This window comes from Heterodontus francisci, chromosome 9, assembly GCF_036365525.1.
Source record: "Heterodontus francisci isolate sHetFra1 chromosome 9, sHetFra1.hap1, whole genome shotgun sequence".
In the NCBI taxonomy this organism is placed as follows: domain Eukaryota; kingdom Metazoa; phylum Chordata; class Chondrichthyes; order Heterodontiformes; family Heterodontidae; genus Heterodontus; species Heterodontus francisci.
Window position 1 is genome coordinate 107,350,056 of NC_090379.1, and position 26,123 is coordinate 107,376,178.

Here is a 26,123-nt window from a genome sequence, read left to right on the forward strand (position 1 = left end):
CACAAAAGGACAGCTTACTTGGCCTGTATATTTAAACTGCCTCACTGTCTGTTAAAAACCAAAGGATACATTCCAGACTAGGAGGTATCAATTACACCCATCCTGAAACCATCAAGACACATTCCTGAATTGAATGGGTTCTTCTGAAACAAAGAAGGGGTGAAGTAGCCACAATAATGGCAGCATCTGTGGAGAGAGAAGCAGAGTTAACATTTCAGGTCAGTGAACCTTCATCAGAACTGGTTCTGATGAAGGGTCACTGACCTGAAACGTTAATTCTGCTTCGCTCTCCACAGATGCTGCCAGACCTGCCGAGTATTGCCAGCATTTCTTGTTTTTATTTCAGATTTTCAGCATCTGCAGTATTTTGCTTTTATTTTAGTGAAGTAGCCACATCCTGGCCCACTGTGTGTTCACCACAGGGAGGAGGCCATGCATCTCCTAACAGAGGCTAATGTGAAAGACTTTTACCTTAAAAGGTAGCTCACTGGAGAGAGAGAGATCACAAGATCACAGAAAGGAGGTCCAGCCAGTGACTGTGGAAAGGCCAATCAAAACAAAGAAAGGAGCCCTGCTGTGAATTCCACACTTCAACATGATGCAGCTGAGAACTGAACGTGACCACCTCCTCCAGTTTGAAATCTTAATCACCAGAAAAATACAAACATCCAGGCCAGCAACTTTAAAAAGAAACTGTCCACTCAGAAGATTCAACAGGATTACCATGAACCCTGAACATCTACCTCACTTCAAACCACTTACCCTTTATCTATGTATTCTTCAATGTGTGTATGAGTGAATGTGTGCGTGGGTGCAATCGCAACCATTTCCGGAATGAATACTGTTCAATAAATAGTTAATCTTCTGTTTTAAACCTAGAAGAAAATCTGCTACTATCTGTTTATTTGATGATTAAAATACAAGGGGTTAAAACCCTAGTAACAAAAACACTTGCTGTGGAGTGGGAACAAGCCACGCCATCACCCACCTGACTCTAACAGTAGTTGTAGAACCATTATGCCATGTTTCAAGGGTGAATCAAGGGTTTTTCATTCACATTTGGGTGCAATAAACTGATTGATGTTAGGAATTAATAAGTGAAAATCTTCATGGAATAAATGCCTCCTCATTAAATATCAACACAGTTCTTTGGTGGTTTGAGAATATTGCGGTTACAACACGCTTTTTATAGGCTCACGAGGAATAAAGTCTCTTGACTACTGGAGATCCAACCTTATAGGGCAAATACAACAACATTTTCAATCTGTGGGCAAGTGTTATGTGACCAAGCATCACATGATCAAACCAAAGTTGGCAAACTTAACACAAACACACATACAAAACATCACACACAATAATAGGAGGAGGAGACGCAGAGACACATGGAGAGACATACAGATGTGCACAAACACATACAGAACCACACACCAAAGCACATAGAGGTACACACAAAAGGAGGCTGAAACACAAGGGAAGATACGCACACACGCACAGATACACACAGTCCAACAATTCCCAATTCATGAGGACAGCAAGTACTGGAGGCACCAACATGCTCATTAAATCAAACAGAAAGACACAAAATCATCATGAAAGCTGCAATATTTATTGATCCCTCTGCACCACAAACAAAAGAAGAAAGATGTATTTAAACAGACTGGCTGGAGCAAAGTATAGCTGGTTGCAAAATCTACCAATACAGGACAGAGTACAGATGTTCTATGAAGCAGATGGAAGTCAAAATGGCCACAACACAGACACCAGTCTATATTAGACCTGGGGCTCTGGTCAGCAAATGTTGAAGCTATTGTAGGGCCATAGGAAGATTGTAAGTGAGAGCATCTAACTTGTTGCAATGACACCAAGTAGTACACACTGTCAATAAGGGTGGTTATCTGGATGCAGTGGACTTACAGTGGGAATGAAGAGACTCTTTCCCCTTAGCTTCCAACACCCCACCAGCCCTTCATTCTCAATGGCCAGGCTATCAAGGTATCGAGCTTGATCTTTGGGACCAACTGCAAGGAGACGGACATACTGGTCGATCTACACTCCGCTCTTAAAGATTGAAGTATAGGGCATCCAGTATTCACAGATGGATCATTAGACCTCTGTTACTGTTTGGTCTTTTTCCATCTTTTCTCATATGAACATAGAACCAGCAGTAGACATTTAGCCCCTCAATACTGTTTCGCCATTCAATGAGATCAAGGCTGATCTGCGACATAACTCTAGATATTTGCCTTTTCCCCATATCCCTTAATGCCTTTGGTTAACAAACATCTATCAATCTCAAATTTAAAATCAATTGATTTTGCATCAATTGCCATTTACAGAATAGAGTTTCAAACTACTGCCTTCCCTTGCATGTCAAAGTGTTTCCGAAATTTACTCCTGAAAGATCTGGTTCTAATGTTAAGACTGTGCCCCAGGTCTAGTGGAAATAGTTTTTCTCTATCTACCCTATCTATTCCCCCTTAATATCTGAAATCTTCGATCAAATCACCCCTCAACCTTCTAAATTCCAGGGAATGAAACCCTAGTTTGTGTAAACCCTCCTCGTAATTTAACCCTTAGAGTTCAGGTATCATTCTCGCAAATCTGTGCTGCACACCATCCACAACCGATATATCCTTTTTAGGGTACGGTGCCCAGAACTGCTCAAAGTACTCCAAATCTTTCTATAGCTGTCACACGACTTCTGTACCACAGTCGTTTGGTAGTACAGAACTTGAGCATTGCTGAAAATAGAGACATGTTGACGAAGCTTTTCGTCTTGCATTCATCAGGACAATCCACAAGAATACCAATGTAATGGAAAACAACAACTTTATAGTGTATAAGAGTGTGCTGATTGGTTGGCACATCAACTCTAATTGGTAGAGACATTGCCATGGAGATGTGCACCAGTTTATGGTGAGTTAACTGCTAAGCGTTGATTGAAATTTAAACCAGACAGCTTGAGTCTGATTGGTCAAGGCATTGCCCTGAGGAATGAAGCAGCGAATGGCTGTCACTTATTTTGTTTAGCTGAAACAGGCACAATGTTTGTACATCATCTTTCTGTCTGCAAAGAACAGGGCCCTGTGTATTAATATATGTAGTCAAATGAGCTCCCTTTCTTTGACATACTAGCTGAGAGATCTGCTAAGGGGTTCTCTACCATGGTCTACCGCAAATCTACCTTCACTGGTCAGTACACGTGTTGGGATTCTTACAGTTCCACACGCTATATGATTGGCCTTATCAGCAACCTTGTAAATAAGGCCCGAGCCATTTGCTCACCCTGCAAGCTCGATGCTGAAATAGAGCAAATCAAAGACATCCTACCCTGATCAGATCATTTTTCACTGTATATCGTGCAAAGATATGAACGGGCCTAAGGCCGTCATTTTCAGCCCTGAAAAGTGCCCAGTCTACCTCAACTTACCCTGGATGCATAATGTATCCCAAAAATTTGAGCAACAGGTGAAGCTAGCTGTTTCATGCAGTGGCAACATCTGTGTTGTTCGCCACTAACAGGATGCTGCTGTCAAGCCAAGAAGATGTCCTGCCTATCACACAAATGAAAAATGTGATATATGAATTTCAATGCCAGTGTGATGCTAGGTATATCGGCCCTAAGTCCCAAAGACTGGCAGATCTTATCAAAAAACATGTCCCTTCTGCTGTTCGCAACAAGCAAGGTACAGGCCGTACCCAACTAACCCATGTTTGCAAGTCTCAAAATACAGTGCCCAACATTAGATGTGATTCTGCGATTGGACAACATTTACTAAATAATCCTCAGTGTGCTAAGAATTAGGCTGACAACCAATTTAAGAATGTCAGTAGGGCTCACAGCGTGGCGCATTTGCACATACTGGAAGCTACATATATTAATACGCAGGGCCCTGTTCTTTGCAGACAGAAAGAAGATGTGCCTGTTTCAGCTAAACAAAATAAGTGACAGCCATTCGCTGCTTCATTCCTCAGGGCAATGCCTTGACCAATCAGAATCAAGCTGCCTGATTTAAATTTCAAACAAAGCTTAGCAGTTAACTGTCAGTTACCGTAAACTGGTGCATTCTCCATGGCAACACCTCTACCAATCAGGGTTCATGTGCCAACCAATCAGCACTCTCTTCTTATACAGTGGAAAGTTGTTGTTTTCCCTTGTATTCTTGCAGATTGTCCTGATGAGTGCAAGATGAAAAGCTTTGACAACATGTCTCTAGTTTCAGCAATACTCAACTTCTATATCCTTGTACTCTTGTCCTCTAGATATAAAGGTCAGCATTTCATTAGCCTTTTTGATGTTTTTTGTACCCATTCATGACATTTTAATATGTGTCCCTGGATCCCCAAGTCTCTCAGGACCTTCAGTTTCTAGCTTTTTACCATTTAGAAAGTATTCTGTTATATCTTTTAGGTCTAAAGTGAATGACCTCACACTTGCCTACACTGAAATTCATTTGGCACTGTTTTGTCCATTCACTTAATTATATTTCTTTGTAATTTTAAGTTTCCTTCTATGCAGCTTACAATGCCACCTATCTCTGTGTCATCAGCAAATTTGGATATGTGGCTTTTTATTCCATTATCTAAGTAGTGAATAAACACGGTGAACAGTTGAGGCCCCAACACAGATCTTTGCGGGACACCACTAGTCATATTTTGCCCATTCTCTTGTCTCCTACAACTCAGCCAATTTTCCAACCAGGTCAATAATTTGCTTTCAATTCCATGAGCTTCAACCTTAGCTAGCGCTCTCTTACGAAGGACTTAATCAAATGCCTCTGGAAGCCCATGTAAGTAACATCCATAGACATTTCCCTGTCCACTACTTTAGTCATTTCCTCAAAAAAATTCAATCAGATTCGTCAGGGCATGAGTGACCCTTCACAAATCCATGCTGGCTTTCTCTGATCAGCTGAAATTTTTCAAAGTGTTCACAGTCACCCTATTCTTAACTATAGACTCCAGTAATTTCCTGACAACAGATGTTAGGCTAACTGGCCTATAATTCCCTGGGTCTCTGTCATCTTTATTAAGTAACAGAATAACATGCACTGTTTTCCAGTATAAAGGAAGGGCTCCTGAAGAGAGAGAACTCAGGAAGCTTATAGTTAGGGCATCTACAATTTTCTCACTGACTTCCTTTAAAAACCTGGATGGAAAACATTTAGTCCTGGGGATTTTGTCGCTCTTTAATGCCATTATTTTCTTCAATGCTATCACTTGCCTACATTAATTTGGTGAGGCCCGGTCCTTGATTCAATGTTAGTCTCCTTGGGATATCCAGCATGCCTGCCATTTCCTCATTTTCATTGAGAATATCACCATTATCAGTTTTCAAGGGGACCACATTGCTCTTGACCAACCCTTTTTCCTAATATAATTGCAAAAATTTTGTGTGTTGATTTTGGTATCCCTTGTAAGTTTATTTCAATCTCCCTTTTTGTAGCTTTTACCATCTGTTTTGCCACCTTTTGCTGTTCTTTATATCTTCCCAGTCACCACAATTTGTGCTTATTTTTGCATTTCTGTATGCTTTTTCTTTTAGTTTTATGTTGTCTCTTACCGCTTTTGTCAGCCATGGCTGTCTTTTTGGCAAGTACAACTCTTGCCCCTTAGGAGTATAACCTGGTTCTGTATCACATAAAATTCATTTAAAACACCTCCCACTTATCTGCTGTTTTATACATTAACAGATTTGTCCACTTTATCATGGACAATCCCTCTCTCATGCCATTGAAATCAACCTGAGCTAAATCTAGAATCTTAGCAGCTGTTTTGCATTCCTCCCTTTCAAATACTACGTTGAACTCAGTCATGTTATAGTTGCTTATATAAATGTTCACATTGGCTGTCAACTAAATCTGGCTCATTACGAAATCTAATATAGCATGCCCCTTGTTGATTCTAGGGAATATTACAGTAGAACACTATCCTGGACAAACTCAAGAAATTCACTACCTTTTTGACACGTGCGAGTCTCTTTATCCCAATCTATATGAAAGCTAATGTCCCCTATTAAAACCACTCTGCCTTTGCTACATGCTTGTATAATCACTGCATTATTACAATCTACCATTTCACCACCGCTATCAGGAGGCCTGTACACAACTCCCAATACAGTCTTAAAGACTTTTCTATTTCTTAATTCTACCCATAAAGTCTCCTCTTCCTGCTTACCTCTTGTTATATCCTCTCTTACACTAAGACTACTCCTCTCTCTACCATTTCCCTCATCTTATACCTTATAACCTCAGTAATAATACCATGTCATACCCTCCAAGTTGAAATTTTGCTTTCAATTCATTAAATTTGTTCCTAATACTCAGTGTGTTTGTACCAAAAATTCTTATTTAGGCCACACACCCCAACTTGTGCTTCTGTCCTAATGTTTTATGCATACATTTTTATTTCTCACTCCTGGTTTAATTAATTCACATTTTTTAGTTTACCCTTTACCTGTGGTACCTAAAGCACAACTTCTGACTATCACTCTACTCTCTTGCCTTTCATTTGTGTCACGCACACCAGAACTGCACTCATGGACTAAATCTGAAAAAACTGACTTTATCTTTTAAAAAAATGAACCTTTATTTCAAAAAGTGAACAATGGTCCAAAATGGTCACTGAAGGAAAAAGTGACTGGCTTTTGTGGATTCAAACTGTCTGACAAGGACAAAGCAAACATATTCAAAGCTAAGAGGTGTCAATTGCACCCCATCCTAAAACATTCCAGAATTGAATATATTCTTCTGAAACAAAGGTGTGAAGTAGCCACATCCTGGGCCATTGTGCAATCACCATGCAGAAGAGATCAGAACATCTCCTAACAGGTGAGAAGTCACACAGCTTTACCTTAAAAAAAGATAGCCGAGAAAGAGCAGAGAGAGAGACAGGCAGAGATAGAAAGAGCAGAGAGAGAGAGAGAGGCAGAGGCAGAGAGAGGCAGAGAGAGAGAGAAAGGCAGAGAGAGAGAGAAAGGCAGAGAGAGAGAGAAAGGCAGAGAGCGAGAGAAAGGCAGAGAAAGAGAGAGGGAGGGGCAGTGAAAGAGAGAAAGGCAGAGAGAGGGGGAGGGGCAGAGAGGGGGAGGGGCAGAGAGGGGGAGGGGCAGAGAGGGGGAGGGGCAGAGAGGGGGAGGGGCAGAGAGAGGGAGGGGCAGAGAGCGAGAGAGAGATTCAGATGACAGAGAGTGAGAGAGAAAAAAAATCATCAAGCAGCTTGTTTTCCAGCAAGCCAAATGGCACGTACCCTGCTGTAGAATCCTACATCTACACTAGACAGCAGTGAACTAGACGTTATCCACCATCTTCAACTGGGTTTTCAATCAAGAGAGAAATCTACAATCATCTCAGGCCTGTACCCATCAAGAACTTGATATCCAAGAGAATTCAACAGGTTTATTGTGACCTCCCCCTGCCACTAAACATCACTTTCCCTTTTTCCTTCTCTCTCTTATGTGTGTGTGAGCACGAGCAAATGCATGAGTGGATGCGGTTGCAACAATTTCGGGATAAGGCTTATTGATCAATAAACAATTGATTTTCTGTTTTTTAAACCTACAAGAAAACCTGTCGCTGTCTGTTCATTTGAAAAATAAAACACCAAGGGGTTAAACCCTAATAACAAAACATACTTGATGCGGTCAGGTGGGCAGTTGAACGGTGGGACACACTCACTTTGCACCACATGGCCTTAACATTTGTTTCTGAAACATTATCTATACCTACCTTTTCCACCTGAGTTCTCCTCTCCACTTGCTAGTTTAAAGTCCTTGTGACCGCTCTATTTATCTTTCCGCCCAGACCCTGGTCCCATGCGAGTTCAAGTGAGTCCATCCCAACTGTACACTTCCTTCCAGTCCCAATACTGGTGCTAGTGACCCATGAAATTAAACTCCTCTTTCCCACACCGTTCCTTTAGCCACATGTCCATCTCCCTAATCTTCTTATCGCTACGCCGATTTGCACATAGGTCAGATAATAATCCAGAAATTATAGATTTTGCGGTCCTGTTCTTTAATTTAGTTCCCTGTACTCTCCAAACAGGACTTCTTCCCAATGTTGGCCCCAACATGGACCACAATAATTGGATCCTCCCCTTTCAATCCTTCACCCTGGCATCAAGTAGGCAACATACTATGTGGGACTCTCGGTCCTGCTTACAAAGGATGCTATCTGTACCCGTAATTATTGAATCTCTACAACTATCACGTTATGCTTTCCATCCTCCCCCTCTCTCCTTTGAACAGCTTCCTGCTCCAAGGTACCATGATCAGCATTCTGGCTGCCCTTCCGACAGCCTTTATCCTTATCCTCACAGGTAGCAAATACATTGTACCTGCTGGATAGCATCAGTTCCTGCAGATCCTCATTTTCTCTATCGCACCTGGGTTCCCCTTATTCTGCACACTAACAACCACACCAACCCCTTTCTGAACTTGCACCTCTCTACGAGGTATGACCGAGGTCTGTAGCAAACTGGCCAGATACTGCTCCACCTCCCTTATGTGTCGGAGTATCTCCAACTCACACTTCACGCAATGTCTCTGAGCCGGAGAAATTTGAGACAGGGACTACTACTACAGATGTGTTCACTTGGAACAATCTTATTGTCCACAAATTCCCACTTACTGGAATGGATGTGGATTCCTACAACAGAATCCCAAAGGAATGCATCATTGCAAAAGAAAGAGAGACTGCTCAGAGGGTGGTGAATCCACAGGAGGCAGTGCAGGCCAAGTCATTAAATATATTCAAGAAGGAGATAGATATATTTCTTAATACCAAAGGGATCAAGGGATATGGGGAGAAAGTGGGAACGGGGTACTGAATTAGATGATCAGCCATGATCTTTTTTGAATAGTGGAGCAGGCGCGAAGGGCCGAATGGCCTACTCCTGCTCCAATTTTCTATGTTTCTACAACTACTTGCACTTATACAAAAACATCAACGTCGAAAAACATCCCAATGTGCTTGATGGAGATGGAATCGAAAAAAAGATGCCTAGCTAATTATGGAGATATTAGGAGGGATGACCAAAAGTGTCCAAAAAGGTGGGTTTTAAGGAGGTTCCAAAGGAGGAAAGTGAAGGGGTTTAGGAAGAGAATTCCAAAGCCTGGGGCCCAGGTGGTGGAAGGCATGGCTGCTGAAGGGAGGGGATGGTTGCACAAGACGCCAGATTGAGAGGAATGGAGAGTTCGTGAGGAGGATGGAGAGTTTACAGAGCTAGGCAGGAGCAAAGCTACAAAGGGATTTAAGCACATGAAGGTGGTGGTTAAATTTGAAACTATGGTTGAGTGGGAACCAATGCAGATTAGTGAGGATAGAGGTAATGGATAAGCAGGACTTGATACATGATAGAATATCGGCAGTAGAGTTTAGAATGAGCTGAAGTTTACAGAGGATGGGAGGCTGGACAAGAAAGTACTGGAATCATTGAGTCTGGAGGTGACAAAGACATGTATGAGGTTTCAGCAGTAGACGGGTAGAGGTAGGAGCAGGTGGTTGTTACTACAGAGGTGAAGTGACCAAAAGGATATGGGTTCAGAAGCTCAGCTCAGGGTCCAATAGGATGTGGCCAGCAAGGGAGATGGAATTGGTGGCAAGAGTACGGAGTTTGTGCAGTGACTGAAAACAATAGGTTCGGCTTTTGCAATATTAAGCTGAAGACCTACTGCTCCAGGATCTTGGGCTCTGCAATAGAACTTTGATTTTCTGTTAGAGAAGACAGCGAAGTGAATAACTGCACAGTTAAACTACAAGCTTCACAGTGCCAGGCTGAAGGGTTAACTCATATGGATGTGTCTTAAAGAAATGACAACAGAGATGCCACATAAATCACCTCACGTGACGCTCTATGGTTGGTTCAAAGGCCTTTGGAGTTACCTGAATAATCTGACCCTGAGCTGTACACCTGCTCCTCTTCTGGACTTATTCCGCTTTATGTCAAATGTTATTATGATCATGCCTGGGATTCGGACAATGCTTGCTCAAGAAAGCCATCTTACCCCAACATGGGACAATTAATCTTGAGGATAACAGGTGGCACTCAGTTACTGAAAGGCGGAGACAATTTTCACAACAATAAGGATTTCTGCTGGTGGGAAGGCAAAGAAATGGCAAGATCATGAAGACCAGGAGCTGAAAAGGCTTGTTCACAAGGAACAAGGGAACTGGGTGCTCAGGACACACTAGTCACTGCTCTGAAATAGATGGAAATTCTCTACCAAGGATAAGGGAATGGTCAAGGATCACTGCTGAGCTAAGTTGAAAAAAAACGAAGCGATTTCTTGAATTTTGAACAATGTGAAGGTGAAAGGACTTTTATTTCCTTGTGAAAAACAGACTTGTATTTCTCTTGCACCATTCACAACCTCAGGGTGTCCCAAAGTACTTTACAGTCAATGAGGTACTTTTGAAGTATAGTCACTTTTGTAAAATAGGCAATGAGTCAGCCAATTTGCGCATAGCAAGCTCCCACTAACAGCAGTGAAATAAATGAGCAGATAATAGTTGGTTGAGGGATAAATATTGGCTGAACCTGCTTTTCTGTAAAACAGTGCTTTGGGATCTTTAACATCCACCCGAGAGGGCAGATGGGGCCTCGGTTTAATGTCTCATCCCAAAAGACGGCACCTCTGACAATGCAGCGTTCCCTCAAGACTGGACTGTCAGCCTCCATTTTCTGCTTAAGTGTCTGGAATGGAACTTGAACCTACAACCTTCTGACTCAGAGGTGAGAATGCTACCACTGAGTCACAGCTGACACCTAAAGTAGAAATTTGGAGAAGTGAACAGGGGAGTAGTCCTTTGCAGAAGTGAGCAAGAATAGGGAAGGGGAATCATGTGACATAAAGCCTTCTGTTCAAAATCTTAAAGGGACCATTTTCCTTTTATCCAATACAAAGCAGAATGGAAAATCATAACTTTGGAGAGTTAGGAAAAGAAAGTTAAAAGTCTAACATTAAGAAAACTTTTTTCGTAGCTCTGCACACATATAACAAACACACATTTGAGGAAAAGACTAATCAGATTTTCTGGTGATTTTTCCCCCCCAGAAATACAAGAGCTGGTGAACAGAACACCTTGGGCACCCAGTACACAGTGTCAGGCATTTCTAGGACAAGGAATGGGCTGATGCAGAGTGAAGCCTCCTATACTCTACCTCAACAAGATACGTCAAATCCAGTCTAGAAAGAAAGACTGGTACTTATATAGTACCTTACATGACCAAAGGCCCCTTGCAGCCAATGAAGTACTTTTGAGGTGTAGGTTAGGTTGTAATACAGAAAACGTGGAAGCCAATTTGTGCACAGCAAGCTCCCACAAACAGCAATATAATAATGACCAGATAATCTGTTTTAATGATGTTGGCCAGGACACCAGGGATAAGTCTGCTCTTCTTCAATCTTCTGGGATCTTTTATGTCCACCTGAGACAGCGGACAGAGTGTTGGTTTAATGTCTCATAAAGACATGACATCCGACAGTGCAGCACTCCCTCAGTAATGCACAGGAATGTCAGCCTAGATCTTTATGCTCAAATTTCTGTGGTGTGACTTGAAGCTACAACCTCTAACTCAGAGACGAGTGTGCTATTCACTAAGTTCCAGTTGACACTGGCCTATGTTTGTGCCAGTGTAACCTCCGTGAATGAGACTCATGGACAAGTTTTCCACATTCGCTGGGAGGTGGATTAAGACTGACCAAATGAATTTTTCATAGGGCCCTTACGGCCTGATGAGAAGATGTTTTCCTACCACCAGTTTGTGTTGGATTCAAACACGGATCCCAGCAGTGAATGGGCACTGTGCAATCCACTGCACCAGCCCATCTTCCAGCAAAGGCTTGTGCATCATGTGTTGCAAACATAAAAGAACTTTTAAGTTCAAACTTTTAAGTTTAAAGAGTAACACTAAGTAGAAGGACCAACAGATCTTATGTAAGGCCTGACCATCCTTTCATCTCCACCAGGCTGAATAAGATTTTGTTTTAAATATTTTATTGACCAGTCTGGAACATTTAGTAAATCACAGCACATTCCACAGGAATCTATCCCATCACAGTTAACAGCTTTCCAAAGTGAAGTCCCTTACCATCTGTCTCCCTTGTGCGTGGTTCGACATACCTGCAGTAAATAGAAGGATTTATTAACATAAGCCAATGATTATTATGCACTCACCTTTACAACTCCAGTGGAATGTTTCCTCTGGCATCCCAGAATAACCACAGCAAGTAGAAAAGATGCATCAACAATCCATTCCCCACCCCAGCTGAAAATGAAGAGCAACCACCGGTGCTTAAAGGGAAGTGTAATCCTCTTATTTTTTTTTAATGACTTTTGTGTGTGAATTCAGGCACCTGATGTCAGCATTAAGCACTCCTAGGTCAGCGCAGTTATAAGCAATGTAGAGCTCTCTCTACACTGTCCTAACAATTCTCCATATAAAATAAAAACAGATCATGCTAGAAATACTCAGCAGATCTGGCAGCATCTGTGGAGAGAGAAGCATGGTTAACACGCTGAATTATTTCGTTGAGGGTCAAGTCCCGCTGCTGGGGCCAGGACCCTGGGGTGGCATTTTACCAGCGGCAGCCAATTAACAGGCTGCCACTGGGGCCGCTGTCCAATTGACGGCAACAGCCCGCACCCCGTCTCCAAAGCTGCAGGCCCAATGAGAGCACCGGCAGCTCAGCAGCCTCGGCAGTGCCATCACTAGTGCTAAGGCTGAAAGATAAAAGGCACTGTCAAACAGCAGGTAAGTTAATTTTGAACAGCCAGTGGTAGGCAAGCAGGCAGGCCCTGGTGATCGGGGTAGGGGCTGTAGTGCACCAGTGGCATGGTAACCACATGGACGCCCGCTGCCCGCAGAAGTCCCTCTGTGGGCCGTGGAGTGTCCGTACAGGACGGCTCCCTCCGTGCCCCCAGGAACCCGTTAGGGTTTACACTGAGGTCTTCCCATGCGGCGGTGGCCCCTCCCGACTGGACAAAATGTCAGTGGAGGCAGGAAATGGCCCTTAACTGGGTGGTCACACCGCAGAGGTTCCTGATACTGGTAATATGCTACGGCGGCGGGAAGAGGTCGACCTCCCCTCCTGGCGCCTTCCCCCACCATATTACCAGTCCTCCCGCCTCCCAGCCTGTCGCCATGAGGCCGGGAAGATAGAGCCCAGCGTTTCAGGTTGGTGTCTTGATGAAAGGTCATTAATCTGAAACGTTAATTTTATTCCTCTCTCCACAGATGCTGCCTGACCTGCTGAGCATTTCCAGCATTTTCTGTTTTTCCTTCAGAGTTCTAGCATCTGCAGTACATTGCTTCTGTAATGTGATTCAACTACTGGTCTCCGAGCAGCACCAGTATGACATTAGGAACAGCAGCAGGCCTTTCAGCCTCTCAAGCCTGCTTCACCATTAAACTAGATCATGGCTGTTCTGCACCTCAACTTCACATACCAGTCTTTACGCCATATCATTTGATACCTCCATCTCAGTCTTGATGATTTAAATTGACCCCCAACATCTGCAGCTTTTTTGGGGGATAGTTCCAGATTTCTACTACTCTTGTGTGAAAAAATTCTTCCTGAATTCCTGTCTATCAGATTACACCTTAATCTACTAAACTCAAGGGAACACAAATAAGTTTATGCAACCTGCCCGACTAATTTAACCTTTTTACCCCAATCTCTTAGTAATGTTAAAATTAAATGCTGGCTCCACATTAAACAGCTGCTCAGAAACTGGATCTAACCAAGTCTACAGTGTAAAACAGGGTGAATGTGAAATGTTGTAATTGTAGAGATCTCTGTTTAGAACTTAGCCGACAACTCAGTTGAATGCCATATCCCTTCAAACACCAAGAGTTGAGATAATCTATAACAGTGGTAGGGAGCTGCTGTGACCTCAAAGGAGTCGACAAAGAAAGCTGTAGATTACTTCCTGTAGATGGAATCTTCCTCGATCTTTGAATGAAGCCGAACACCCATGTATAAGTAGCAACTTCCGCCATCCCATCACAGGGGAGAATGCCAAAAGTCCTAGCCATCATCATCAGCTGAGCTTCCCCACTTTACAACACAGGCTCCTGTCCACAGTAAATCTCCCACATCACTCTTTTGTATTGTCTAACATTAACTCCACCACAACCCCAACTTTCTTTAGTCCTTTTGGGAAAATCTTTACTGCATTCTGATCAGCCGACCTCCAACCTTCCATTAGACACCCAAGTGATCATTATTTATGACAGTGCATCCAGTCAAGGGTGGGAGCAGAGAACACAAGCAAGCGCGATCCTATCTTCACCTGACATTGCACATGTGCACCTCTCGCAGGGGTCACTCAATAATAATCACAAGAAGAAACCCAGGCTGATTACTTCTGCAAGCTCAGGGGCTCTACCCTGGCTGAGATCAACTAACCTTTCTGTTTGACAATGCTCAGTTTCAGCTCAGGCAGTGCTTTTACACAGTAGTTTTACACCATTATCTACCTACACTACAGTCTTACAGCAATTGTGATCAATGACTGGATTTAACACTGATTTTAGTTTCCTTTGCAAATGACTGATGATTGCTGTCAGTAACTGGGAGTTGAAGAAATGAGGCAGAATGAATGAATCATGCCACTTAATGATTTACAGCAGAAATTGTCAACCAGTAAGTCACAGCGAAACACGGATACAGAGATACAGATAAAGAGATACACATACACAAACAGATTATATACACAAATAAAGGAAGATGCAGACAGAGAGACAGGTAAAGAGACATAGACAGTGGGCCCGATTTTAACTCTGTGTAGGTAAATGGGTTATGAGTGAGTTAAAATCAGGCCACAGATTCAGGCAAGTAAAAGGACACACACAAATACAGAAAAAGACACGGATAGAAATGCACATACATTAACAGATATACAAACACAGGCACAGATACACAAGACACAACCAGGTAAAGAGAAATGCAGACACCCAGATAAGAAAAGGGAAATATCGACAAAGACAGGTGATGAAATACAGAGACAGAGAAACAGATACACAGACATGGAGACACACCTAAGAAATACAGAAAGAGAGAGAGAGAGAGCATATAGCATCACTTTTATTGCAATTTAGAGCTCTTACCCCTACAAGGCATCAGCAGACGTTTCTTTGTATTGCCTGCAAGGGACAGGAAAAAAAAGATCAATCGCATGTTCACAGATCATTCCCAGCAATAATATCTTCAGAGGCAAGGACCTCTCAACAGTAGTGACAGGGTTCAGAAAATTCACAACACAAGCCAATTTCTAGTTCAGAATGAGTGGACACGTGGGGCCTGGTTAATAACACTGACTCTGGCAGCCTATGACTCTGTTAGATGAGGAGTCACACACATCCTCCCATATATAGCACACATATTAGGTGTATTACAATACAATGGTAGAATAAGAGGTTTATCACAGTGAAAGTTGACTTATCTGTTTCCACATTTTATACACGTTTTACTTTTGCCATAAAACATGACCAGACTGTCACATGACGGGATCAAGCATGGTAAAGACCGTTAACATCAAGGGTCAAGCCTGGTAAAGTGACTGGGCCATTAACATAGAAACATAGAAAATTGGAGTAGGAGTAGGCCATTCGGCACTTCAGACCTGCTCCACCATTCAAAAAAGATCATGGCTGATCGTCTAATTCAGTACCCTGTTCCCGCTTTTTCCCCATATCCCTTGATCCCTTTGGCAGTAAGAAATATATCTATCTCCTTCTTGAATATATTTGATGACTTGTCCTCCACTGCCTTCTGCAGTAGAGAGTTCCACAGGTTCACCACCCTCTGAGTGAAGAAATTTCTCCTCATCTCGTTTCTAAACAGCATACCCCGTATCCTGAGACTGAGACCCCTGGTTCTGGACTCCCTAGCCATCGGGAACATCCTCCCTGTAGCTAGCCTGTTAACATCAAGGGTCAAGTCTGGTAAAGTGACTTGATCCCGTCATGTTAGCATCAAGGATCAAGTCTGGTAGAATGACTGGACCGTTAGCATCAACAGTCAAGTCTGGTAAAGTGACTTGGCCGTTAACATCAAGGGTCAAGTCTGGTAAAGTGACTGAACCGTTAGCTTCAAGGGTCAAGTCTGGTAAAGTGACTTGGCCGTTAACATCAAGGGTCAAGTCTGGTAAAGTGACTGAACCGTTAGCATCAAGGGTCAAGTCTGGTAAAGTGACTGGGCTGTTAACATCAAGGGTCAAGCCTGATAAAGTGACTGGGCCGTTAACATCAAGGGTCAAGCCTGGTAAAGTGACTGGGCTGTTAACATCAAGGGTCAAGCCTGGTAAAGTGACTGGGCCGTTAACATCAAGGGTCAAGCCTGGTAAAGTGACTGGGCTGTTAGCTGGAAATTCTCATCTTGTTTTCAAAAATTCTCATTTTGTTTCCAAATTCTTACAAGGCCTCGTCCCTCTCTATTTCTGTAACCTCCTCCAGCCCTACAACTCTGAGACCTCTGCATTAGCCCATTTCTGGCCTGCTGCACATCCAAGATTTTCCCTGCCCCAGCATTGGTGGGCATGCCTTCAGCTGCCTAGGCCCTAAACTCTGGAAATTCCTCCCTAAACCTCTCTGCCTCTCTCCTCCTTTAAGATGCTCCTTAAAGTCTACCTCTTTGACCAAGCTACTGGTCATCTGCCCTACAATCCCCTTTTGTGGCTCATTGTCAAATTTTATTTGAGAACACTTCTGTGAAGCACCTTGGGACCTTAAAGGTGCTATATAAATTCAACTTGTGGAAGGATCAAGTCTGGTTACCTGAAAGGGTCATAGGAACAGGACTAGGCCAATCAGCCCCTCGATCCTGTTCTTCATTCAATTAGATCACGGCTGATCTGTATCTTAACTCCATTTACCCTCGTTGGTTCCATATCCCTTAATACCCTTGCCTGAATCGCCCTTTAATCCTCTATATTCAGACATACAAGCCAAGCCTCGGCAACCTCTCCTCATAATTCAAGCTTTCTCACCACACTGCAATTCATTCCTCTTTATATCCAGTAGCACTATTTCAAAACTAAACTCATCCCTGCCACATTTTGCTGACGGAGCATTGGTACTCCACAGATCCCAGGTACAATTAGTGAGCTTCATAAAGCCAGCAGCCCTCCAGTGGCCATTCAGCAACCTATCAAGCCAGATGGTGAGTTAATGCAGGATAGTTGACCTTGGGAGCAATGCATAAGAGTCCAATCCTGTACTCACCCAACATTTACTCTCACAATAGGGATCATTGGTTAGTGAAAAGTAACAGGAACCCTAACTGACTTGTTTCCCCACTCTGATGCAGAGGAACTGAGGCCAATTACAGCCCCTCTCCCACTTAGAGTCAGAGATATTTATTAACAAGAGACTATTCAGCCCATCGAGTTCACTCTGGATATCCACAGAGCGATGCAGTCAGTCCCACTCTTTGGCTTGATCCCCCTAGTCCTGGAACTCTCTCTCTCTCAGGTGGCCATCCACCTTCCTCGAGGTCATTGATCATCTCTGCTTCCACCACGCTTCTGGGCAGTGAGTTCCAAATCATTATCACCCACTGCGTAAAAAAAGTGCTTCCCCATATTCCCCCTGCATCTTTTGCCCAAAACCTTCAATGGCGCAGTGGTTAGCACCGCAACCTCACAGCTCCAGGGACCCGGGTTCGATTCCGGGTACTGCCTGTGTGGAGTTTGCAAGTTCTCCCTGTGTCTGCGTGGGTTTTCTCCGGGTGCTCCGGTTTCCTCCCACAAGCCAAAGGACTTGCAGGTTGATAGGTAAATTGGCCATTATAAATTGTCACTCGTATAGGTAGGTGGTAGGGAAATATAGGGACAGGTGGGGATGTTTGGTAGGAATATGGGATTAGTGTAGGATTAGTATAAATGGGTGGTTGATGTTCGGCACAGACTCGGTGGGCCGAAGGGCCTGTTTCAGTGCTGTATCTCTAATCTAATCAAAAAAAAAAATGTGTCCCCTAGTCCTAATACTGTTTTCCTTGTTTAATTTATCTAAGCCTGTCATAATCTTGTACACTTCTATTAAATCTCCCCTCAATCTCCTTTGCTCTAAGGAGAACAAACCAAGCTTTTCCTACATAACCTTGTAACTAAAATCCTCTATCCCTGGACCATTCTGGTAAATCTCCTCTGCACCCTCTTAAGGACCCTCACACCCTTCCTGAAGTGTGACAGAACTGGATGCAATACTCCAGCTGGGGCTTCACCAGAGCTTTATAAAGGTTCAGCGTAACTTCCCTGCTTTTGTACTCAATGCCTCTATGAAGCCCAAGATCCCATATGTTTTACTAACCACTCTCTCAATATGTCCTGCCACCTTCAAAGATCTATGCACATGCACCCCCAGGTCCATCCGTTCCTGCACACTCTTTAGAACTGTGCTATTAAGTATATATTGCCGCCTCACCCTATCCCTTCTGCCAAAATGCATCACCTCACACTTGTCAGTATTAAATTCCATCTGCCACCTCTCTGCCCATTCTGCTAGCCTATCTGTGTCCTGTTGCAGGTTTGCTGCAGCTTCAAGTTTGGTGTCATCAGCAAATTTTGAGATTCTACTCTGTATTCCAAGATCCAATTCATTTATACATAGCAAAAAAAAAAAGTCGTCCCAGCACTGACCCATGGGAAACACCACTATCTACCATCCTCCAGTCTGAAAAGCAACCATTTACTATGACTTGCTGTTTTCTTTTGCTAATCCAGTGTTACTATTACTGACTGAACCTGCAACAATGCCAAACATGGTTTGCCTATAAGCAGTGCCAATCCATTCACATGACAAGGACCCTGTGACACATTCACATACCTAACAGGCCATGCACATTAAAGTAACTCGCATTTTGCTGTACTACAGTGCTCCACCACAGACAAAATTGCAATCTACAACTTCATAGCTCACAAGCAGAACCCCCCCTCACAGGTACAACTCCACCCTCAACCAACAGCCTCCTGAAAAAAGGCACTCCCGAGTTTAGTCCTACTTAGCAGGTTTGATTTTCATTCTGTGCTTAGTTAAACGAAACTCAGGTGAGAACAACAACTGTGAGACTACACTACCCTCGGCACCTCTCGGTAAGGGGAGGAAGCAAAACAAAACAAGAAACAAAGGAACCAGAGCTCCCAATGCTGACTACGAGTCAGTAACCCCTGGAAAATGTGTGTTGGTGTGTGGATCCCGGGTGTGCACAGGATTGGCTCAGCTGGGATGCCATCTGCTTGATCTGTACGTATAAAAAGGAAAAAAACTGCTAAAAAGCAAAAATTAAGCAAAAAGTGCAGGAAATACACAACAGGTTCACGCTTTAAATGCAGCCCCCTTTTCAGAACAGGTTCTGAAGAAAGATCTGCGAGAAAAATGAATCATGATACAAAAGGGGTTAAAACCAGCTCAAGTCTTAGAGATAGCATTGCAGTTTACTCAATAAAATAGTGGGAGGATTGCTCAGTTGGTTCTGGGCAGTCTGCTTCAGGGAGGAGCTGAACCACTCAATTAAAATCCAAACATGCTGTGAGATTTGTGCAGACAGGTGTCTGATTTGCAGCTTTTTTCACTGACCTCTGGTTAATGTTTCACAGGAATTATTAACCTACACTTTTCAAAATCAATAAGTTTATCTGGAGCCTTTTAAGGCAGACTGTTGAGGTAAATAGGAAAAAAAGAAAAATTATGAAAGACAATAACAGTTGTAGTGTAATAAAAACAGGAAATGCTGGAAATACTCAGCAGGTCTGGCAGCATCTGTGGAGAGAGAAACAGTTGTAGTGTATTAGTTTCAACTGTATGAGGAGCTAATAAACTTTAAAATGACTAAAAATATATGATACATTCTGCTATTATTTGCTGATTCATTTGCTGTTTTAATAAATTTGTTTGGCAGTTCAAGACTCCAATTAGGCCAAGTTTTAATGCTGTCACTTCAGAAGGCAAGGAGCACTGATCTGAGGTAAAAGGGGTAGAGATGGCATCTGGAAGAGTCTAATGAAAGTTTTCTGTTTGTTACCCTGAATATTACCATATTCTGGTCCGATATCAGGACAAGTGAAGGTTCACCTTTGAGAGTTGTTGGGAGCATGGAAGTCAAAAATAGCTTGAGTAAAAAAGGTAAAAGGTAGCCAAAAATGTCCTTTTCTAGTCACATATCCACTGTGCGTTTCCAGCAGGTCTCATTTTATATCTATGGAACTCCATCCCAACAGGAGTCAGCACTTTGAGAGAAAGGGGAAAAAGATAAATCAGGTCTCAGCGAATAATCCTGAAGTAACAGCCGCATTAACAAATTAACATATATATTTATTTGAACATAAATCCCCCAAAACAACCGGAACTGCACTCTCACATCTGAAACACTAACCGTCTATGCCATTGTGTTGTTCATAGCTGCGCTTGCCCAGGATGGTTGGACAGCTGTGATTTAAGATGGGCATCAGCTTGGCAGGTGTCACATTGCTGATATGCAAACTGGCATTGGGAGGGTCTTGCTTTGGGCATGGATGGGCCTCTGTGAATAAAGACAAAATGGTCAGCATTCAGACGTAAGAAAGAACCGGCATTTATATAGCATGTTTCACGACCTCAGGACATTTCAAAGTGCTTCACAACTAATGAAATATTTTTGAAGTGTGGTTGCTGTTGTAATGTAGGGAAACAGCCTGTAGATTTACAAGAACCTGGTGCAAATACATCATTGTCTCTGGACGATGTTGACTTTTGCTAAGGTTCTCTTCCATGCAGTGCACTGCAAGCAAGGCCACTCTTCACATCTCAGCCCAGCTGAATGAGTGCTCCTTCTCTCAACCAACACCCAGACATGCGCATCTTCTAGCTTGGGTCGCTGGATGGTGCTCAGGACCAGGAACATTGGTCGATTTGTTTGTGGAACTTCATTGAGCACAACCACAGATCACTTCGTGAACAGAGTGGAAAGTCCAGAATTTGGTGAGAGTGGGAATTTGGTATAGAGGAGGAGGGAGGTGTTCCTTTTTGCCTTTAATGCATGCAATGATTTGTGTAAGCTTGAAACAGTATGTATTTAAAATTTTATTCAATATTTTAGTGCAAGATAGTGCATAAAAATTATTGAAACTAAAAAGTAACTATAAATAAATATAGACTAAGATAATGATGAGCAGGTTGTGTGTCTGGACTGCAGTATGAGAGTGTTTGTGGACAGCAAGACTGTCCCGAGTGAACATGTCTGCAGGAGATGTCTCCGCCTCAAATCTCTCCAGCACACAGTCATTGCGGGGGGGTATGGAAGAAGTCCTGTTTGGAGAGTACCAGGAGCTGGGAGTTAAATTAAAGAACAGCACCTCAAGGGTTATAATTTCTGAATTACTACGTCAGCCACATGCAAATTGGGGTAGGGATAAGCGGATTAGGGAGATGAACGTGTGGCTGAAGGAGTGGTGTGGGACGAAGCAGTTCCATTTCATTGGACAATGGCAACTGTACTGGGATAGGAAGGAACTGTAGGTTAGGGATCAGCTCTACCTGAACCGGTCCGAGTCCATGTTCCTAGCTGAAAGAATGAGTAGGACGGTCGCAAGGATTAATAAATGGGGGGTGGGTTGGCTCAGGTGGAAAGGATAAATAATTATGAAACAAACAAAAGGGAAAACTGAAAGATGTAAAGTGATTAAATCAGAAGACAAAAATAAGAAACTTGTGAGCAAAAGGACAAGTTAGGTGCAAGTTCAACTTGGAAGGTATGACATGGTATCATTATCGAGACATGGCTGCAAGACGGTCAGGACTAGGAACTAAATACAAGGTTGACAGGAAGGATAGGGAAACTGGTAGTGATGAACGAGCAGCGTTGAAGATTGAGAATAAATTACTTCAATGATAAGAAAGCAAATAATAAGAGGTCAGTGAAGACTTTATATGTGGAATTAAGAAATAGAAAAAGATTTAAGACTGTAGTAAGAGTTGTGTACAGGTCCCTTGGTAGCAGCTGTGAAGTGGTAGATTGTATAAATGCACAGAATAGACAACCATGTCGCAAAGGCAGAGTGGATTTAATGGGGAATTTTAATTTTCATATAGATTTGGATAAGTAGGCTAGCACATCAGAAAGGAGTGAATTTCTTGAGTGTGTCCGGGATAATTTTCTGCAGCAATAGGTCATAGAGTCTAGAGAGATACAGCACTGAAACAGGCCCTTCAGCCCACCGAGTCCGTGCCGACCAGCAACCACCCATTTATACTAATCCTACATTAATCCCATATTTCCCACCACATCCCCAACTTCCCTCAATTCTCCTACCACCTACCTACACTGGGGGTAATTTACAATGGCCAATTTACCTATCAACCTGCAAGTCTTTGGCTGTGGGAGGAACCGGAGCACCCGGCAGAAACCCACGCGGTCACAGGGAGAACTTGCAAACTCCACACAGGCAGGACCCAGGACCGAACCTGGGTTGCTGGAGCTGTGAGGCTGCGGTGCTAACCACTGCGCCACTGTGCCGCCCCATCCTAGAACCAAAAGGGGCCAAGCCATATTAGTTTGAGTAAGGAGCAATGAGTCAGATTTAGTCAAAAGCCTAATGACGTGTGGACATTTATCGAATAACGATCATAATATGATTGAGTTCATTGTTGTGTTTGAAAGGGAGAAACCGAAACAGCTACTAAGATTGTAGATCTAGATAAGACTGATTTCAGGATGAGGGACTGTCCACAGTAAATTGGAATGGGTAATCTGCGTTAGGTGTTGAAAAAAGAATTTGTGATACAGGACCCTAAGGGGCAAGAGCTTTGGACAACAAAAGAGGTAAGGGGCAATATAAAACTAAAAGAAAAAGCATACAAGAATGAACAAAAAAAGCACAGATTCTGGCGATTGGGAAATTTACAAAGAACAAAAGGTGACAAAACAGATGTAAGAGCTACAATAAGGGAGTAGGAAAAGAAACCTGCAAAGGATATCAAAATCAACACAAAAATGTTTTACAGTTACAGCAGGAAAAAGGGGTGGTCAGGAGCAATGTGGGACCCTTGAAAATTGATAACAATGATATTATCAATGAAAATAAGGAAATAGTGGACATGTTGAATAATTACTTTGCATCAATATTTACAGCAAAGGAACAGAATAGCATGCTGGACATCCCGAGGAAACTAATATTGAATCAGGGCACCAAAATTAACTTAAGCAAAATATCGCTAAAGCAAAAAGTAATGTATTATAGAGTTACAAATCCCCAGGACCAGGTGGTTTCATCTCAGGGTTTTAAAGGAAGTAGACATTGTAGGTGGCCTGACAATAATCTTTCAAATAAAAACAGAAAATGCTGGAAATACTCAGCAGGTCTACCAGCATCTGTGGAGAGAGAAGCACAGTTAACATTTCAGGTCAGTGACCTTTCATCAGAACTCTTCCAAAGTTCTCTCAAATCAGGAACTGTTCCTTTAGATTGGAAAATTGCGTACATCACTCGCGATTTAAAAAAAGGTGAAAAAGAGAAACCAAGGAATTATAGGCTGAACCTCTGCTGTCCAGAAATTACTATTGTCTATAAATTAAAGATAGAGTGACTGAACACCTTAAAAATTTTCAGCTGATCAGAGACAGCCAGCATGGATTTGTAAAGTGTAGATTGAGCCTGCTTGAATTTTTTGAAGAGGTGATGAGAGTAATACGCAACTAAATGTCTGTGGATATTATTTATATGGACTTCCAGAAGGCATTTGATAAAGTCCCTCATAAAAGACAGTTAGCTAAAGTTGAAGCTCGTGGAATTGAAGACAAATTATTAACCTGGTTAGGAAATTGACTGAGTGGTAGAAAAAAGAGAACAGGGATAATGGGCAGGTACTCTGATTGGCAGGATATGGCTATTGGACTAGTCCTGTAGGGATCTGTGTTTGGGCCTCAACTACTCACTGTCTTCATTAATGACTCAGATGTTAGGACAGAAAGCCACATATCCAACTTTGCCAAAGACGCAAACACAGGTGGCATTACAAGCAGCATAGATGGAAGCATAAAATTACACACAGATATTAATTAAGTGACTGATCAAAACTCTGTCAAATAGATTTTAACGTGGATAAGTGTGAGCTCATTCTCTTTGAACCCAAAAGGTTTAGAACAGAGTACTTTCTAAATAGTGAAAAGCTAGAAACAGTGGAGGTCCAAAGGAGCTTGGCAGTTTATGTACATCAATCATTAAAATGTCATGGATATGTACAGAAAATAATAAAAAAGGCTAATGGAATGCTGGCCTTTATCTCTAGAGGAATGCAAGGTGATAGAAGCTATACAGTGTCTGCGTTAGACCATATCTGCAGTCCTGAGTGCAGTTCTGGGCACGACGCTGTCGGGTGAATAAATTGGTCTTGGAGGGAGTGCAGCGTAGGTTTACTAGAATGATACCTCAACTCCAAGGATTAAATTATGAGAAGAGATTACACAAACTGGGGCTGTATTTCCCGGAATTTAGAAGGTAAGAGTGATGCGATCGAAGTTTTCATGATATTAAGGGGAACAGATAGGATAGATAGAGAGAAACTATTTCTGTAGGTGGGGAGTCTAGGACTAGGGGGCATAGTCTAAAAATTAGGGCCAAATCTTTCACAAGTGAAATTAGGAAACACTTCGACATGCAATGGTTGCTAGATGGTTGGAACTCTCTTTAGCAAACAGGAGTTGATGCTGGATGAGTTGTCAATTTTAAACCTGAGACAGATTTTTGTTAAGCAAGGGTATTAAGGAATATGGGCAAAGGCAGGTATGTCAGTTTAGGTCATAGATAAGTCATGATCTCCTTTAACAGCAGAACAGGCTTGAAGAGTTAAACGGCATAGTCTTTTTCTTATATTCCTATGAATAAGAAAAGAAAAAGAGCATTTCAGAAGCTGTAACTAGAATGGCAAAGGGAAACCAAAAAAGAAAAAGAGAAGCAGGAGAGAGGAAGGGCAGAAGAAATTGTAGAAAGGGAGTGAAAAAGGGTATTCCAATTAAAAAGGCTGGAGCTAAAACAAAAAGGGTGGCCTCGACGCCAGGGTAAGTTCTGATGAGGAAAGAGCTGACTCCAACCCAGAACCCAGTGGAGAGCTTTTTAAATTTGTGCAAGCCCTCCTGAAGTTTGGGGAAAGGGACATAGAGGCATTTTTCATTTCTGTTGAAAAGCTATCTCAACAGATGAGGTGGCCGAAAGAAAACTGGACACTGCTCGTGCAGGTTTACTAGAATGATAGGTTGATAGGCAGAGCTTATGAAGTTTATGCCATGCTGTCCGAAGAGGCTTCTGCAGATTACGAGATGGCAAAAGAGGCTAATCTCACTTCTTATAAGTTGGACCCTGAAACTTACAGGCAGAAATTTCAGAATCTCTGGAAACAGCCTAAACATATTTATATAGAATTTGAGAGGGTAACGCAAATTAACTTTGATGGTTGAATGCGGGCACTAAAGGTAGAGGCAATGAATGAGATCCTTAGGGGAATAATTCTCCTGGAAGAACTTAAAAATTCACTCCCTCCATTAGTAAGAACTCATGTAGAGAACCTGACAGTTTCAACAGCCAGTTGAGATGGCTGATGATTATGAGCTTGTCCATAAGCCCAAACCCTTTTTCCGTCACCCCCACCAACCCGAGAAGGATAGAAGGTCGGAGGGTGAAAGGAAGACAAGTAGCCAGGGACAAGACGGGACAGCTGGGAATGTACCATGACAACATCCTCAGGCCAGAAAGGAAGGTGCTGAGGGTGGAAGTGAGGTCTGAAAGCCTAAGTGTTTCCATTGTCACAAGGTGGGACATCTTTGTGCAGAATGCTGGAAGTTGCGGGGTAAACCCATGGGTCTTATTGGGATACACAAGGCCTGACCGAGAGTACGACAGACCAAGTTCTGGCTCTGACTGCAGCTGTAAAGTCAAATATACACCCTTACTTTTGTATCGAGTGCACCTCGAGCATGACCTCATGTCTGGAACAGTAACCGTAGGAGTTGTCCATAGTTTGCCGGTAGACAGAGTTGACATACTGTTGGGGAATGATTTGGCCGGAGTGAAGGTAGTAGCTTCTCCAGTCGTCAAAGAGACAGAGCAGTTGCAAGAAAAGGTTCCAGGAATTTTTCCTTCATGTTTAGTGAC

The 26,123-nt window shown here is 42.7% G+C and overlaps 1 protein-coding gene across 3 annotated transcripts in view; it reads right to left on the reverse strand.

Annotated features, from left to right (window-relative positions):
• The window catches only part of LOC137373960 (metastasis-associated protein MTA1-like), a 141,576-nt gene that overhangs the window by 26,829 nt on the left and 88,624 nt on the right, over nt 1-26,123 (reverse strand). For all 3 annotated transcript variants that reach the window (XM_068039640.1, XM_068039638.1, XM_068039639.1), the window contains 3 exons: nt 20,375-20,521; nt 15,112-15,147; nt 12,091-12,122 (listed from right to left, as the gene is read on the reverse strand). In XM_068039640.1, the coding sequence (XP_067895741.1) occupies nt 12,091-12,122; nt 15,112-15,147; nt 20,375-20,521 (215 nt within the window). The remainder of the gene's footprint in view (nt 1-12,090; nt 12,123-15,111; nt 15,148-20,374; nt 20,522-26,123) is intronic.